Raw genomic sequence first — 17672 nt, 5'->3', positions numbered from 1 at the left:
GTTGATTCCAAGCATTTGGTCTGAGGAAATGAGATGAGTGATCTTCAGGTTGCAAATAGTGCTGTTCAAAGTTCTAAGTAAATTTATTGTCAAAGTACATACATGTCACCATATACAACCCTGAGATCTATTTTCTTGCGGGCAGACTCCATAAATCTGTAAGGAAATCAATGAAAAACCACACCAGCTCGACATTCAACCAGTGTGCAAGAGACGACAAACAGCAAATACAAAATAAAAATAATAAGCATGGTTAGCACAATGCTTTCTAGTACCAGCAACCCAGGATCTGTTGTCTGTAACGAGTTTGTATGTTCTCCCTGTGGTCGTGTGGGTTTCTTCCAGATGCTCCAGTTTCCTCCCACTGTCCAAAGAAGTCCTGGTTGGTAGGTTAAATATGTATTGTAAATTGTCCTGTGATCAGGCTAGGGTTAAAGTGGGAGATGCTGGGTAGGTAGTGTGGCTGGAAGAGCCCTTTCCGCATTATCTCAATAAATTTTTTTTAAAAAAGCAATAAATATTAAGAACATGAGATGAAAGTGGGAGCACTTCAGTGATGGGGCAAATGAAGTTGAGTGAAATTATCCCTTCTGGTTCAAGAACCTAATGGTTGAGTAATAACTGTTCTTGAGCCTGATGATGAGCCCTGTGGCTTCTGTGTCACCTTAGTGATGGCAGCAGTGAGACAGCATGTCCTCGATGGTGGATGCTGTTTTCCTGTGACAACGTTCCCTGTAGATGAGCTTAATGGTGGGGGAGGCTTTACCTGTGATGAACTGGGCTTTATCCACTACTTTTTTAGGATTTTGCATTAAAGGGTATTGCTGTTTCCATACCAGACTGTAGTGCAGCCAATCAATATACTCTCCACCACGATCTATAGAAATTTGTAGATGTTTTAGTTTTCATGCTGAGACTTGGCAAACTTCCAAAGAAGCAGAGGCACTGCTATGCTTTCTTCATAATTGCACTTGCATGCTGAACCCAGAATAGGTCCTCTGAAGTGATAACACCAAGGAATTTCAAGTTGCTGACCCTCTCACACTCTGATGCCCCAATGAGGACTGACTCATGGACCTCCGGTTTCCTCCTGCTGAAGTCAATGATCAGCTCCTTGGTCTTGCTGACATTGAGTAAGAGGTTTTTGTTATGGCACCACTCAGCCAGATTTTCATTCCCCCTCAATATATGTCACCACATTTGATTTGCCCTGCGACAGTGGTGTCATCAGCAAACTTGAATATGGCTGTGTTTAGCCACACAGTTGTAAGGGTAAAGTGAGATGAGCAGGGTGCTCAGCACATAGCCTTGTGGTGCACAAGTGCTGATGGAAATTGTAGAGGATGTGGTATTGCCAATCCTAACTGACTGGGGTCTCCAAATGAGGAAATAGAGGTTCCAATTGCACAAGGAGGTATTGAGGCCAAGGTCTTGAACTTATTGATTAGTTTTGAGGGGATGACAGTATTGAATGCCGAGTTGTAATCGATAAAGACCATCTTTGCTGTCCAGATGTTCCAGAGTTGAGTGAAGAGCTGATGAAAAGGCATCTGCTGTGACCTGTTGTGCCAGTAGACAAATTGGAGCAGATTCAATTCTGCATTTCTGTCAATCCAGGAATCTTATGAGAGCATTTTGTATCCTAAATAGTGAAATACTGTTAACTGCCGCAGTACTTTGCATTGTATCTGATTGAGAAACAGGGTTAATGATTGAGTTCAGTGGCTGTTTGCCCCATGGAGTCCACACTGCTTCCCAAAAGAGTCATCCTGCTTTCCATTCACCTCTCACCCCTACCCCCCCCCCCCCCCATTTCTCTCTTATCCTGCAATTTGCTCTCAAGCTCCAACTCCTTTAGTAGCAAGGCTGGAGGAGCTCAACAAGTCAGGCAGCCTCGATGGAAAAGAGTAAATAGTTGATATTTCAGCCAAGACCCTTCTTCAGGACTCTTGTTGCCTTCGATTTCCAGCATTTGCAGGTTTTCTCATGTTTGTAATTTTCAATTCCTTTAGATTCTTTCACTACCTATTTTACATGTGGGTAATTTATAGGACCCAATTAACTTATGAGGAGATCTTCGGAAGTGGAAGAAAATTGAGCTGTGGAAAACTAGATCACCCACACAGGTAACACCCAAGGTGGAGACTAAAGCAGTTGTTGGAGCAATGAAACAGCAGCAGAAACTACAATGCCAACTTAGAGCTAAACTGCTAATTATTTCTGTACAGCCACTGCCTCGCCAAAATGATTGCAATATGTATTTAAAATGATCATTTTTCTTGGTTCTCAAATCCACAACTTGCATTGTGTACTTCTGAGCTATGTTACCATCTGCAACTGAAGAGAATGCGTGAACATTTAGACTGTAACTCCCTCATTTGAATACAACAGTACAAGTGGGGATTCAGGACTGAACCTGGGCCCACAAAGCCTCTGTGCCAACCTCAATAACAGTTGGCCAAAGGGCTTGACTGTTCTGTCTTCTGTGAATCAAACTGGTGCCTCAGCTAAGCACAGAGATTTTGTTGACAGGCAGAATAATGACGGTGGGAGGCTCATTGAGGGCAAAAGGGGCAGTGACCTTGCCAGAGCTGTGGGCCCAGTCCAGGGTCACTGGGCCAACTACTGCCTTTTGTGTCCCATGATTCAGTGCCCTGGGTTGTAATGAATTAACTAGTTGACTCTGTTTGCCTAAATCTTGACAACAGGTTGTATCCACCATGATGTTGCCAAGTCAGGCCAGGCCTCGGAATGTCGTTATTAGCAGGCAAGAACAAATTAGTGATTTGTTTCAATCTTTGCTGCTCACACTGAGAAGGAGATATTTCCCATTTCCATCACCAAATCCTCCCACCCACCAGGGAATCTTCTCTGTTGGCTCACTTTCCTAAATCCTTCTATAAGTATGAAGTATATCTGCCCATCCCCAAACAGGTCCACACCATTTCTCCCCATCACAGCCTTACCAGTCTCCACATCACCGCCTCTCACCAACACCTACCGGCATCTCCATCCCCACCCCCTCTTCCACAACTAAATCTCCACCCACCTGCTCAAACCCTCATCCACTCTACACCTACCGGCACCCATCTCATCCTCTCCCACTGCCAAGTGCCCATCAACTAGCTCCTCCATCACCAACTGCAGCTTAACTACCACAGACTCCATCATCACCTCTACCAATCGCCCACCAACCCTCCCCTTCCTCTGTCTCTACCCCCTCACCCTCCCTGCCTATGCACCTCTACTGCTCCCTTCCTCTACCCCTCCCCCACTTTCTCCCACTCACTGTCTCTCCCTTCTTAACCCTCCCATCTCCTCCTTCCTCCTTTCCATCTCCCCTCCCTCCCATAAGATATTGGATAAGAATTAGGCCATTTGGCCCATCAATTCTCAATCATTTCAATTTCCCTCTTAACACCATTCTCCTCCTTCTCCATCTAACCTTTCATGCCCTGTCTAATCAAAACCTATCAACTTCTGTTTTAAATTAACTCAAAGGCCTGGCCTCCACAGCTGCCTGTAGCAAATAATTCTACAGATTGACCACCCTGTAGCTAAAGAAATTTCTCATCTGTTTCAAATGGTTGTCACTCTATTGTGAGGCTGTGTCCTGTGGTTCTAGACTCCCTCACCATAGGAAACATTTCCATATCCCCTCTACCTGGACCTTCAACATTTGATATGTTTCAATGTCCCTTGTTCTTCTAAATTTCAGCCAGTACAGAGCCATCAAACACACCTCCAACGATAACCCTTTCATTCCTGGAATGATTCTCATGGACCTCCTCTGAACCCTCTCCAATGTCAGCACATTCTTTCTTAAGTAAGTGGCCCAAAGCTGCTCACAATACTCCCAAGCAAGGCCTCACCAGTGCCTTATGAAACCTTGGCATTACTTCATTGTTTTTATATTCTAGTTCTCACTAAATGAATGCTAACATTGCATTTGCCTTCCTCACCACTAACTCAACCTGCAAGTTACCATACAGTGAATCCTACAAGGACTCCCAAGTCCCTTTGGAGCTAGGATTTTAGAATTTTCTCCACATTTAGAAAATAATCTATGCTTTTGTTCCTTCTTTCAGAGTGCATGACCATACACTTCCTGAGACTGTATTCCATTTGCCACTTATTTGCCTATTCTCATCTATTCTAAGTTTTCTTCAGCTTTCATCCACCCATCTTTATATTGTCTGCAAATTTGGCCACACAGCCATCAGATCCGTCGTCCAAATCACTGACATATAATGTGAAGACAAGTGGTCCCAACACAACCCCTGCAGAACAGCACTTGGTACCAACAGCCAGCCAGAAAAAGCTCCAATAAATTCCCAATCTTTGCCTTCTGCCAATCAGCCAAACCTCTATCCTTGCTAGTACTTTTCCTAACATTACCGTGGGCTCTTATCTAGTTGCCTCATGTGTGGCACCTTGTCAAAGACGATCTGAAAATCCAAGTACACATAGAGCATAGAATAGTACAGCACAGTACAGGCCCTTCGGCCCACAATGTTGTGCCGACCCTCAAACTCTGCCTCCCATATAAGCCCCCAACTTAAATTCCTCCATATACCAAACAACAGGAATTCTGCAGATGCTGGAAATTCAAGCAACACACATCAAAGTTGTACGCAGCAGGCCAGGCAGCATCTCTAGGAAGAGGTGCAGTCGACGTTTCAGGCCAAGACCCTTCGTCAGGACTAACTGAAGGAAGAGTGAGTAAGGGATTTGGAAGTTGGAGGGGGAGGGGGAGATCCAAAATGATAGGAGAAGACTGGAGGGGGAGGGATGGAGCCAAGAGCTGGACAGGTGATAGGCAAAAGGGATACAAGAGGATCATGGGGCAGGAGGTCTGGGAAGAAAGACAAGGGGGGGAGGAACCCAGAGGATGGGCAAGGGGTATATTCAGAGGGACAGAGGGAGAAATCTTCATCTTACCCAGACAGAATATAAGGTGTTGTTCCTCCAACCAGATGAAGCCACACTCAGGTTGGAGGAACAACACCTTATATTCCGTCTAGGTAGCCTCCAACCTGATGGCATGAACATCGACTTCTCTAACTTCCGCTAATGTCCCACCTCCCCCACATACCCCATCTGTTACTTTTATACACACATTCTTTCTCTCACTCTCCTTTTTCTCCCTGGTCTTTTCCAACAGCTTTCCCACCACAGACATAAGGCTCACTGGTCTATAATTACCTGGACTATCTCTACTACCTTTTTTGAACAAGGGGACAATATTCGCCTCCCTCCAATCCTCCGGTACCATTCCCATGGACAACGAAGACACAAAGATCCTGGCCAGAGGCTCGGCAATCTCTTCCCTCGCCTCGTGGAGCAGCCTGGAGAATATCCCATCAGGCCCCGGGGACTTATCCGTCCTAATGTATTTTAACAACTCCAACACCTCCTCTCCCTTAATATCAACATGCTCCAAAACATCAACCTCACTTATATTGTCCTCACCATCATCAAGTTCCCTCTCATTGGTGAATACCGAAGAGAAGTATTCATTGAGGACCTCGCTCACTTCCATAGTCTCCAGGCACATCTTCCCACCTTTATCTCTAATCAGTCCTACCTTCACTCCTGTCATCCTTTTTTTCTTCACATAATTGAAGAATGCCTTGGGGTTTTCCTTTGCCCTACTCTCCAAGGGCTTCTCATGCCCCCTTCTTGCTCTTCTCAGCCCCTTCTTAAGCTCCTTTCTTGCTTCCATATATTCCTCAATAGACCCATCTGATCCTTGCTTCCTAAACCTCATGTATGCTGCCTTCTTCCACCTGACTAGATTTTCCACCTCACTTGTCACCCATGGTTCCTTCACCCTACCATTCTTTATCTTCCTCACCGGGACAAATTTATCCCTGATATCCTGCAAGAGATCTCTAAACATCGACCACATGTCCATAGTACATTTCCCTGCAAAAACATCATCCCAATTCACACCTGCAAGTTCTAACCTTAAAGCCTCATAATTAGCCCTTCTCCAATTAAAAATTTTCCTGTCCCCTCTGATTCTATCCTTTTCCATGATAATACTAAAGGCCAGGAAGCAGTGGTCACTGTCCCCCAGATGCTCACCCACTGAGAGATCTGTGACCTGACCCGGTTCATTACCTAGTACTAGATCTGGTATGGCATTCCCCCTAGTCGGCCTGTCCACATACTGTGACAGGAATCCATCCTGGACACACTTATCTAAATCCTTGGAACTAATCAGGTGCCAATCAATATTAGGGAAGTTAAAAGTCACCCACGATAACAATCCTGTTATTTTTGCACCTTTCCAAAATCTGCCTCCCAATCCGCTCCTCTGTATCTCTGCTGCTACCAGGGGGCCTATAGAATACCCCCAATAGAGTAACTGCTCCCTTCCTGTTCCTGACTTCCACCCATATTGACTCAAAAGGGGATCCTGCTACATTACCCACCCTTTCTGTAGCTGTAATAGTATCCCTGATCAGTAATGCCAACCCTCCTCCCCTTTTCCCCCCTCTCTATCCCTTTTAAAGCACTGAAATCCAGGAATATTGAGAATCCATTCCTGCCCTGGTGCCAGCCAAGTCTCTGTAATGGCCACTACATCATAATTCCATGTATGTATCCAAGCTCTCAGTTCATCACCTTTGTTCCTGATGCTTCTTGCATTGAGGTACACACATTTCTGCCCTTCTACCTTACTGTCTTTACACCGTTTATTCTGCTTCTCTTTCCTCAAAGCCTCTCTATATGTTAGATCATCCACCGATTCTCCTTTGTCCACCCTGCTTGTTATTTCTTCAAAGAATTCCAATAGATTTGTCAGGCAAGACTTTCTCCTCAGGAAATTACGCTGACTTTGGCCCATTTTATCATGTGGCTGCAAGTACACCCCAATCTTCTCCTTGAGAATGAACTCCAACATCTTCCCAGGCTAACTGGTCTGTAATTTCCTCTTACAGAAAGACTGGATGAACTGGGCTTGTACTCGTTGGAATTTAGAAGATTGAGGGGGTCTGATTGAAATGTATAAGATCCTAAAGGGATTGGACAGGCTAGATGCAGGAAGATTGTTCCCGATGTTGGGGAAGTTCAGAACGAGGGGTCACAGTTTGAGGATAAAGTTTTAGGACCGAGATGAGGAAAAACTTCTTCACACAGGGAGTGGTGAATCTGTGGAATTCTCTGTCACAGGAAACAGTTGAGGCCAGTTCATTGGCTATATTTAAGAGGGAGTTAGATATGGCCCTTGTGGCTATGGGGGTCAGGGGGTATGGAGGGAAGGCTGGGGCGGGGTTCTGAGTTGGAGGATCAGCCATGATCATAATAAATGGCGGTGCAGGCTCAAAGGGCCGAATGGCCTACTCCTGCACCTATTTTCTATGTTTCTATTTTTTTTCTGCCTCCCTATCTTCTTGAAGAGCGGAGTGACATTTGCAATTCTCCAGTCCTCTGGAATCATGCCAGAATTTTGTGATTCTTGAAAGATCATTATCACAATCTCTTCAGCCACCTCTTTCGGAACCCGTGGGTGTAATCCATTTGCTCCAGGTTACTTATCAACCTTCAGATCTTTAAGCTTGCCATGCACCTTCCCACTAGTAATCGCAATTGCAGTCACTTCTGCCCCCTGACGCTCTCAAACTCAGGCATACTGTCGGAGTCTTCCACAGTGAAGACACACAAAATACTTAGTTCATCTGCCATTTCTATGTCCCCTTTTCAGTGTAATTTTCCATCAGTCAATAACTACACTCCCCTTTCTTTTACTGTTTTCTCTCTGGGAGGAAAAAAAACTTTTGGTATCCTCTCTGATATTGTTGGCTAGCTTACCTTTCATCTTTTTGCTCTTTATGGCTTTTTTAGTTGCCTTCTGTTGGTTATTTAAAGCTTCCCAATCCTCTAACTTCCCACTGTTATCTGCTCTTCCTGTCGCTTTTATGTTGTCTTTGACTTTTCTCTTGTCAGCCACAGTTGTGTCATACTACCTTTAGAATATTACTACTTTGGAATGTATCTATCCTGTGTGTTCCAAATTACTCGCAGAAACTCCAGCCGTTGTTTTGCCCTCATCCTTGCTCGTGTCGCTTTCCATTCAACTTTGACCAGCTCCTCTCTGATGCCTCTGTAATACTGATACATCTGACTTCAGCTTCTCCCTCTCAAGTTGCAGGATAACTTCTATCAGGTGCTGAAGAATTCCTTTATCTTAAATTCCCTAATCAAATTTGGTTCATTACACAATACCCAATCCAAAATAGTCAATTCCTTAGTGAGCTGGACCACAAACTGCTCTTAAAAAGTATTTTGTAGGCATTCTATAAATTTCCTCTCTTGGGATCCAACACAAACCTGATTTTCCTAATCCACTTGCATATTGAAATCCCCTATGACTATCGTCACATTACTCTTTTGACATGCCTTTTCTATCTCCCATTGTAATTTGTAGCCCACATCCTGGCAGCTGTTTGGAGACCTGTATATAACTCACATCAGGGCTTTTGACCCTTGCAGTTTCGTAACTCTATGCACAAGAATTACGACCCTAAGTCATCCCTTTCAAAGGATCTGATTTCACTTTTTATGAACAGTGCTTCCCCACCCCTCCGCTTGTCCTTTCAATAGAATGCATATCCTTGAACATTAAACTCCCAACTATCATCTTCCATCAGCCACAACTCAGTGATGGCCACAACATCATACCTGCCAAACTATCTGTGCTATAAGATCATCCACTTTATTCTATGTACTGTGTGCATTCAAATGTAACACCTTCAATCCCGTATTCTGGAAAGCAAAAGAAAGTAAATTATAGGGCAGTTCACCTAACCCCAATGCTTCGGAAAGTGTTGGAATCTTATTAAGGATGAGTTTTTGGGGTACTTGAAGACTGATTATAAATTAAGTCAATGTCAGCATGGTTTCTGTAAAGGGAAATCTTGCTTGACAAATCTGTTAGAGTTCTCTGAAGAAGTAACAAACAGGGTGGACAAAGGAGAGGCAGTGGATGTCATTTACTTGGATTTTCAGAAGGCATTTGATAAAGTGCCACACATGAGACAGTTTAACAGGAAAGATACTGGCATGGCTGACAGCCAAGAGGCAGTGAGTGGAAATAAAGGGGGCCTTTTCTGATCGGGTGCCGGTGACTGGTGGTGATCCTCAGGGGTCGGTTTTAGCACCACCACCTTTCACATTGTTTGTCAATGATTTTGATAATGGAATTGATGGCTTTGTGGCAAAGTTTGTGGATGATACGAAGATAGGTGGAGCAGTACATAGCGCTGAAGAAGCAATGCAATTGCAGAAGGATGTAGACAAATTTGAAGAATGAGTTAAAAAAAGTGGCAGATGGAATACAGTGTTGGGAAATATATGATGCATTTTGATAAAAGGCACAATAGTGCAGACTATTATCTAAGTGGGGATTTCAAACATCAGAGATGCAGAGGGACTTAGGAGTCCTGGTGCAAGACTCCCAGAAGGTTAATTTACAGGTTGAGTCTGTGGTAAAGGTGGCAAATGCAATATTGGCATTTACTTCAAGGGAAATTGAATACAAAGGCAAGGAGATAATGCTGAGACTTTATAAGACACTAGTCAGGCTGCACTTGGAGCATTGTCAACAGTTTTGGGCCCTATATTTCAGGAAGAATACATTGTCCTTGGAGAGAGTCCAGAGGAGGTTCATGAGGATGAGCCTGGGAATGAAGGGGTTAACATATGAAGAGTGTTTGGCAGCTTTGGGCCTGTACTCACTGGATTTAGAATGCAAGAGGATTCATTGCAACCTCCAAATGTTGAAAATAGTAGATAGGGTGGATGTGGAGAGGATGTTTCCATTGCTGGGGGTATTTAGAACAAGAGGGCACAGCCTCAAGATTGCAAGGCAACCTTTTCAAACGGAGTTGAGGAAGATTTGTTTTAGCCAGGGAGTGGTGAATCAGTGGAATGCTCTGCCACAGACTGCAGTGGAGGCCACATTAAAGCAAAGTTGATAGTTTCCTGATCAGCCAGGGCATCAAAGGAAATGGTGAGAAGACAAGTGTATGGGGTTGAGTGGGATCCAGGATCACCCATGATGGAATGGCGGAGCAGACTCGATGGGCTAAGTGGTCTAATTCTGCTCCCATGTCTTATGGTACTTGTCACACTTCTCAATTTTTGCCCTCATATCACACTGCAACTCATCCCACTGACTGCAATTTTGACCTATCATCTGCCTGTCCTTCCTGAGTCTTACTATACACTGCCTCTGCTTGCAAACCAACGGCCCCATCTTTAGCCCTATCACTCAGTATCCCATCCCCCTGTCAAATTAGTTTAAACCATCAGGGATCTGGTCTGGGACCCCTTCTCTTCATGATTTTTATAAATGACCTGGATGAGGAAGTCCAGGGATGGGTTAGTAAATTTGCTGATGACACAAGGGTTGCGGGTGTTGTAGATACTGTGGAGGACTGTCAGAGGTTACAGTGAGACATTGATAGGATGCAAAAACAGGCTGAGAAATGGCAGATGGAGTTCAACCCAGATAAGTGTGAGGTGGTTCATTTTGGTAGGTCAAATATGATGGCAGAATATAGTATTCATGGTAAGACTCGGCAGTGTGGAGGATCAGAGGGATCTTGGGGTCCGAGTCCATAGGACGCTCAAAGCTGCTACGCGCATTGACTGTGGTTAAGAAGGCATACAGAACATTGTCCTTCATCAATTGTGAGTTTGAGTTTGAGGCGAGAGGTAATGTTGCAGCTATATTGGACCCTGGTCAGACCCCACTTGGAGTACTGTGCTCAGTTCTGGTCGCCTCACTACAGGAAGGATGTGAAAACATAGAAACATAGAAAATAGGTGCAGGAGTAGGCCATTCGGCCCTTCGAGCCTGCACCGCCATTTATTATGATCATGGCTGATCATCCAACTCAGAACCCCGCCCCAGCCTTCCCTCCATACCCCTTGACCCCTGTAGCCACAAGGGCCATATCTAACTCCCTCTTAAACATAGCCAATGAACTGGCCTCAACAGTTTGCTGTGGCAGAGAATTCCACAGATTCACCACTCTCTGTGTGAAGAAGTTTTTTCTAATCTCGGTCCTAAAAGGCTTCCCCTCTATCCTCAAACTGTGACCCCTCGTTCTGGACTTCCCCAACATCGGGAACAATCTTCCTGCATCTAGCCTGTCCAATCCCTTTAGGATCTTATATGTTTCAATCAGATCCCCCCTCAATCTTCTAAATTCCAACGAGTACAAACCCAGTTCATCCAGTCTTTCTTCATATGAAAGTCCTGCCATCCCAGGAATCAATCTGGTGAACCATAGAAAGGGTGCAGAGGAGATTTACAAGGATGTTGCCTGGATTGGGGAGCATGCCTTATGAGAATAGGTTGAGTGAACTCGGCCTTTTCTCCTTGGAGCAACGGTGGATGAGGGGTGATCTGATAGAGGTGTATAAGATGATGAGAGGTATTGATCGTGTGGATAGTCAGAGGCTTTTTCCCAGATCTGAAATGGCTAACATGAGAGAGCATAGTTTTAAGGTGCTTGGAAGTTGGTACAGAGGAGATGTCAGGGGTAAGTTTTTTATGCAGAGAGTGGTGAGTGCGTGGAATGGGCTGCCAACGACAGTGGTGGAGGTGGAAACGATAGGGTCTTTTAAGAGACTCCTGGATGGGTACATGGAGCTTAGAAAAATAGAGGGCTATGGGTCAGCCTAGGTAGATCTAAGGTAAGGACATATTTGGCACAGCTTTGTATGGTGTTGTAGGTTTTCTATGTTTCTATCCCAAGCAGCTCTAGCAAATTTGCCTGAAAGGTGAATGGTCCCCCTTTGATTCAAATGTAGCCTGATTCTTTTGCCAGAAGAGAATCCAATGATACAGAAATCTGAAGCCCTGTCACCTTGCACCCGCTCCTCAGCCACACATTCATCTGCCAAATTCTTACCCATACCAGTGCATGACACAGCAACAAACCAGAGATTACTACCCTTAAAGTCCCGCTTTTCAGCTTTTTACAGAACTCCCTAAATTCTCTTTTCAGGACCTCCTTCCTTTTCCTATCTACATCATTGGTGCCAATATGTACTAAGACTTCTGGCTGCTCACACTCCCCTTTAGAATATCCGTGGCTTTGGTTCCTGGGAGGCAACATATCATCTGGGTGTCTCTATTGCATCCACAGAATCTGGTGTGTACCACTCTAACTATGCAATCGCCTGTCACCACAGCATTTCTCTTCTCCCCCTTCCTTTCTGAGCCACATCACCACTCAGTGCTGAAGACTTGGTTGCTGCATCTCCTGTCAGGCTGGGGGTCCCCTGCAACAGTATCCAAAGCATTCTTCTTCAATGTCTCTCTTTCCCCTCCTCTCCCCTTCCCCTCCGTCTCTCTCTTCTTCCCCCTCCTCTCCCCTCCATCCTTCCCCTTTCCCCTCCCCTCGACCTCTCACCCTCATCCCTTCCAACATTCCTCCCTCCCCTTCCCCTCCCCTCATCCTTACCCTCCCCCTCCCACCCCCATCCTTACCCTTACCCCTCTCCTTCCCACCCCTCATCCTTCCCCCATCCCCCTTCCTCTTCCTCTATTCCTGCCTCTCCCCCACCTCTTTTTTTTACAGCTGTATGGTCCAACCATTGCTCAGAGCAAGAATTTTACATGGCCTTAAAACTGTGCAGCCCTTTATATAACACTCACAACACGCTGGAGGAACTCAGCAGGTCGGGCAGCATCCATGGAAACGATGAGTCAACGTTTCGGGCCAGAACCCTTCCTCAGGACTGTAAGGGGAAGGGGCAGAGGCCCTATAAAGAAGGTAGGGGGAGGGTGGGAAGGAGAAGGCTCGTAGGTTCCAGGTGAACAGAAGGTAACTAAAAAGGCAATACAAGGAGAAAAAATGAGGTACGAAGGTAAACTAGCCAAGAATATAAAGGAGGATAGTAAAAGCTTCTTTAGGTATGTGAAAAGGGAAAAAATAGTTAAGACCAAAATTGGGCCCTTGAAGACAGAAAAGGGTGAATTTATTATGGGGAACAAGGAAATGGCAGACGAGTTGAACAGGTACTTTGGATCTGTCTTCACGAGGGAAGACACAAACAATCTCCCAGATATAATAGTGGCCAAAGGACCTAGGGTAATGGATGAACTGAAGGAAATTTATATCAGGCAGGAAATGGTGTTGGATAGGCTGTTGGGTCTGAAGGCTGATAAGTCCCCGGGACCTGATGGTCTGCATGCCAGGGTACTTAAGGAGGTGGCTTTAGAAATCGTGGACGCATTGGTAATCATTTTCCAATGTCCTATAGATTCAGGATCAGTTCCTGTGGATTGGAGGGTGGCTAATGTTGTCCCACTTTTCAAGAAAGGAGGGAGAGAGAAAACATTGAATTATAGACCAGTTAGCCTGACATCGGTGGTGGGAAAGATGCTGGAGTCAATTATAAAAGATGAAATTACGACCCATCTGGATAGCAGTAACAGGATAGGTCCGAGTCAGCATGGATTTACGAAGGGGAAATAGTGCTTGACTAATCTTCTGGAAATTTTTGAGGATGTAACTATGAAAGTGGACAAGGGAGAGCCAGTGGATGTAGTGTACCTGGACTTTCAGAAAGCCTTTGATAAAGTCCCACATAGGAGATTAGTGGGCAAAATTAGGGCACATGATATTGGGGGCAGAGTACTGACATGGATTGAAAATTGGCTGGCTGACAGAAAACAAAGAGTAGCGATTAACGGGTCCCTTTCGGAATGGCAAGCAGTGACAAGTGGGGTACCGCAGGGTTCAGTGCTGGGACCGCAGCTGTTTACAAATATATTAATGATTTAGATGAGGGAATTAAAAGTAACATTAGCAAATTTGCCAATGACACAAAGCTGGGTGGTAGTGTGAAATGTGAGGAGGATGTTATGAGAATGCAGGGTGACTTGGACAGGCTGGGTGAGTGGGCAGATGCATGGCAGACGCAGTTTAATGTGGATAAATGTGAAGTTATCCACTTTGGTGGTAAGAACAGGAAGGCAGGTTATTATTATAATGGAGTCAAGTTAGGAAAAGGGGAAGTACAACAAGATCTAGGTGTTCTTGTACATCAGTCACTGAAAGCAAGCATGCGGGTATAGCAGGCAGTGAAGAAAGCTAATGGCATGCTGGCCTTCATAACAAGGGGACTTGAGTATAGGAGCAAAGAGGTCCTTCTGCAGTTGTACAGGGCCCTGGTGAGACCACACCTGGAGTACTGTGTGCAGTTTTGGTCTCCAAATTTGAGGAAGGACATTCTTGCTATTGAGGGAGTGCAGCGTGGGTTCACAACGTTAATTCCCGGGATGGCAGGACTGTCATATGTCGAAAGATTGGAGCGACTGGGCTTGTATACACTGGAATTTAGAAGGATGAGAGGGGATCAGATTGAAACTTGAAGATTATTAAGGGATTGGACACGCTAGAGGCAGGAAACATGTTCCCGCTGATGGGTGAGTCCAGAACCAGAGGCCACAGTTTAAGAATAAGGGGCTAGGCCATTTAGAACGGAGTTGAGGAAAAACTTTTTCACCCAGAGAGTGGTAGATATATGGAATGCTCTGCCCCAGAAGGCTGTGGATGCTTTCAAGAAAGAGATGGATAGAGCTCTTAAAGATAGCGGAATCAAAGGTTATGGGGATAAGGCAGGAACTGGATACTGATTGTGGATGATCAGCCATGATCACAGTGAACGGCGGTGCTGGCTCGAAGGGCTGAATGGCCTACTCCTGCATCTATTGTCTATTGAAAAACCAGTAAGGGGAAAGGACATAGACAACATCACTTTATATATATATATATTTTGTAATATGCACATCAAACAAGCATTAACTACAACTCGTGATACACGTAAATTATGTCAAGCAGTTAAAAGAAATGACAGGCAGAATGGCAAAAATAAAATGTTTTGAGTAGTGGTGTTCAGCAGGCCAGAGGTTGATTAACAATGAGCTTAACCTTTGTGGTTATTGTTACAATTTGTAACAGTGTTGTAACATGAACCACTGACAATGTAAAAACATTGAAGCTTGAAAATATTTCAAAGTAAAAAATTATGTTTCTTATTTACAAAAGTTTTGGATTATATTCATTAACAGAATTAATTACAGGGTATTTCACAATTATATTAACAGATTTCAAAATTTTGTTAACATTGTGCACAAGAAACTTGCAGCCACGCAGCACCAAAGGCGATGTGTACGGGAAAATTTGGTTTATACTTCTGCGTTAACTGGACGCCGTAACCTACGCAAGTGGCCTGTCTGTCTGTATCTTGTTTTACGGCGGTTGGCATCCAGCTTAATGGTGCATTACCGCCACCCTCTGCTCCAGAATGTGCACTAGACATACATTCTAAATCCCTTCACCCAATCACACACACACACACACACTTCACCCTCCCATCTTTGACCATCCTAGTATCCTATTCCTGTTTATTCATCATATTCTATAAAAAAACCCCTGTACCCCTTAAAAACGCTAAAAATACCTGGACTTGTGCTCTCTCACCCATGCCCAGCAACCCTTTTAATGTGAATTCCTGCATCCCCAACTCCCTTAATTTATTTCTCATCATCTCTCTCTGTATCCCATACTTCCTGCAACTCAGAACTACATGTTCTACTGACTCCTCTTCCTGACATTCCTCACACAATCCTGTCTGGTGTTTCCCTATCATTTTCAATGTGTTGTTTAATGCACAGTGCCCCAGCCTTAACCTAGTCCACACAATCTCCTCTCTTCTGTTTCCATTACCTACCCTAGTAACTGCAACACTCTTTTGTATTTGATATAAATGCCTCCCTTTTCCCTCCCTGTCCCATCTTTCTTGCCACATTCGGTTGACTTTTTCCCAGATTACACACTTAACCTCTGCTTTACTGATACTAATGTGCATTTCCACATTTTCTTTCTTTAACGCCCTCTTTGCCAACTCATCCACCCTCTCATTCCCCTTCACCCCTACATGTGCTGGAACCCATAGAAATTTTACCTGACCTCCCTGATTTGCCATTCTTGTAACTAACTGAAGGACTTCATAAAGTACAACTTGCCGACTGTTTGTGTGAAAAGACCTTAAACTTGCTAGAACTGAGCATGAATCTGAACATATCAATGCTTTGGCTTGTCTGGCTTTCTGCACCCATTGCAACGCAACCAACACTGCCAGCATCTCCACTGTAAACATGCCTAACTTATTAGATTCAAACAACAGGAATTCTGCAGATGCTGGAAATTCAAGCAACATACATCAAAGTTGCTGGTGAACGCAGCAGGCCAGGCAGCATCTATAGGAAGAGGCGCAGTCGACGTTTCAGGCCGAGACCCTTCGTCAGGACTAACTGAAGGAAGAGTGAGTAAGCTTTCAAATCCCTTACTCACTCTTCCTTCAGTTAGTCCTGACGAAGGGTCTCGGCCTGAAACGTCGACTGCGCCTCTTCCTATAGATGCTGCCTGGCCTGCTGCGTTCACCAGCAACTTTGATGTATGTAACTTATTAGATGTTCTTCTGCTGATTCCAATTTCTTTTGCTGGTATTACCATCCCAAACCCTGTCACTCCTGTTTCAGGTTCCTTCGCACCATCCGTATAAATGTGAGTATAATCACTATACTTTTCCATCACATGACAGTTAAATGCATTTACCAAATCTGTTTTATATCTTTCTTTCCTTTTTACCTCTAACAAATGCCAGTTTATGTCCGGCCATACAAGCTTCCATGGAGCTACAACCGGATAAACTACTGAAGGACTTGTCCTCAGATCAAATACTTCACATTCTTTCGCAATATCATTCCCTACCCGATTAAAGGTATCCCTCTGAAACCTCCCATTTTCCCAGCACTCCTGCTCCTTTAGTAGGGTGAGAATCATTGTGCCCCTGCAACGCAAGTGGCCTACGCGCGTCGTGAACATTTATACTCATGCGTTGGAGGGCTGCGTTGCTCAGCGCCCGCGCTGTCCTTTAGACTGACCACGTGAGACCGCGGATACGCTGTTCCAACGTTTGAATGTAATCGCACTTCTGATTGGTTGATGTGTAAATAAGCCTTGAATTGTTCAGAAGGTAGATGTTAGGTGAGCACTGATTGGTCAGTGAAATCTGAACGGTGATTGGCCTGAGTATCGTGTGCAGAGCAGAGCAGCACGGCGGCGGGATGGCGGCTTCGAGCTGTGTGGTGGTGAGTGACCGGGACGGGCACCGCGTGTGGGCCGGGCCGGTGGCAGCGAGAGCCCCGGTGAGTAGGGAAGGGGCCGAAGCACCGATCTCTAATACCCCGAGCCCAGGTTCCTGTCCATCTTTCTTCAGGGCTGCAGGCGGGATCCTGACTTCATGTTGCGGCGTGGTCCGGGCCGGGGCCGAGGACGTGTGGCTATTTGGAATAAAGCCGTCACGGACCAGGGGGTGGATCCGTGCCGGCGCCGCTGTACCGCCTGGCGCTGGCAGAAGAACCCACTCTCCCACTGGCCTTGCCACCCGTGGAATGGCTGCAGTCTCTCAGCTCCGGCTGTGAATTGTCTCCGGGGGCTGGAGCAGATTTCCCCAGCTATTCCCACTACCCCCGCACAACCTTGGCAATGGTTCTTGCAAATGCGCAAAAGATGCCGCATTTTACCCATCGCTGAAGTGGCCGGGATATTTTCAAGGGCAAGCTGTATTCCTTC

General features: G+C 45.2%; 1 protein-coding gene across 2 annotated transcripts in view; it reads left to right on the top strand.

Annotated features, from left to right (window-relative positions):
• Positions 1 to 17074: 17074 nt before the first annotated feature.
• hprt1 (hypoxanthine phosphoribosyltransferase 1) overlaps positions 17075 to 17672 on the top strand; it is a 29969-nt gene continuing 29371 nt past the window's right edge. Inside the window, exon 1 of one of the 2 annotated variants that reach the window (XM_063061205.1) lies at positions 17075 to 17188. In XM_063061205.1, the coding sequence (XP_062917275.1) occupies positions 17165 to 17188 (24 nt within the window). In that variant the 5' untranslated portion in view covers positions 17075 to 17164. Of the gene's footprint in view, positions 17246 to 17672 lie in introns of both variants that reach the window. The other variant, XM_063061203.1, reaches the window with a different exon arrangement.

This window comes from Mobula hypostoma, chromosome 10 (assembly GCF_963921235.1).
Source record: "Mobula hypostoma chromosome 10, sMobHyp1.1, whole genome shotgun sequence".
NCBI classification, from domain to species: Eukaryota; Metazoa; Chordata; class Chondrichthyes; order Myliobatiformes; family Myliobatidae; genus Mobula; species Mobula hypostoma.
This window is presented reverse-complemented; position numbering and strand designations above follow the sequence as displayed.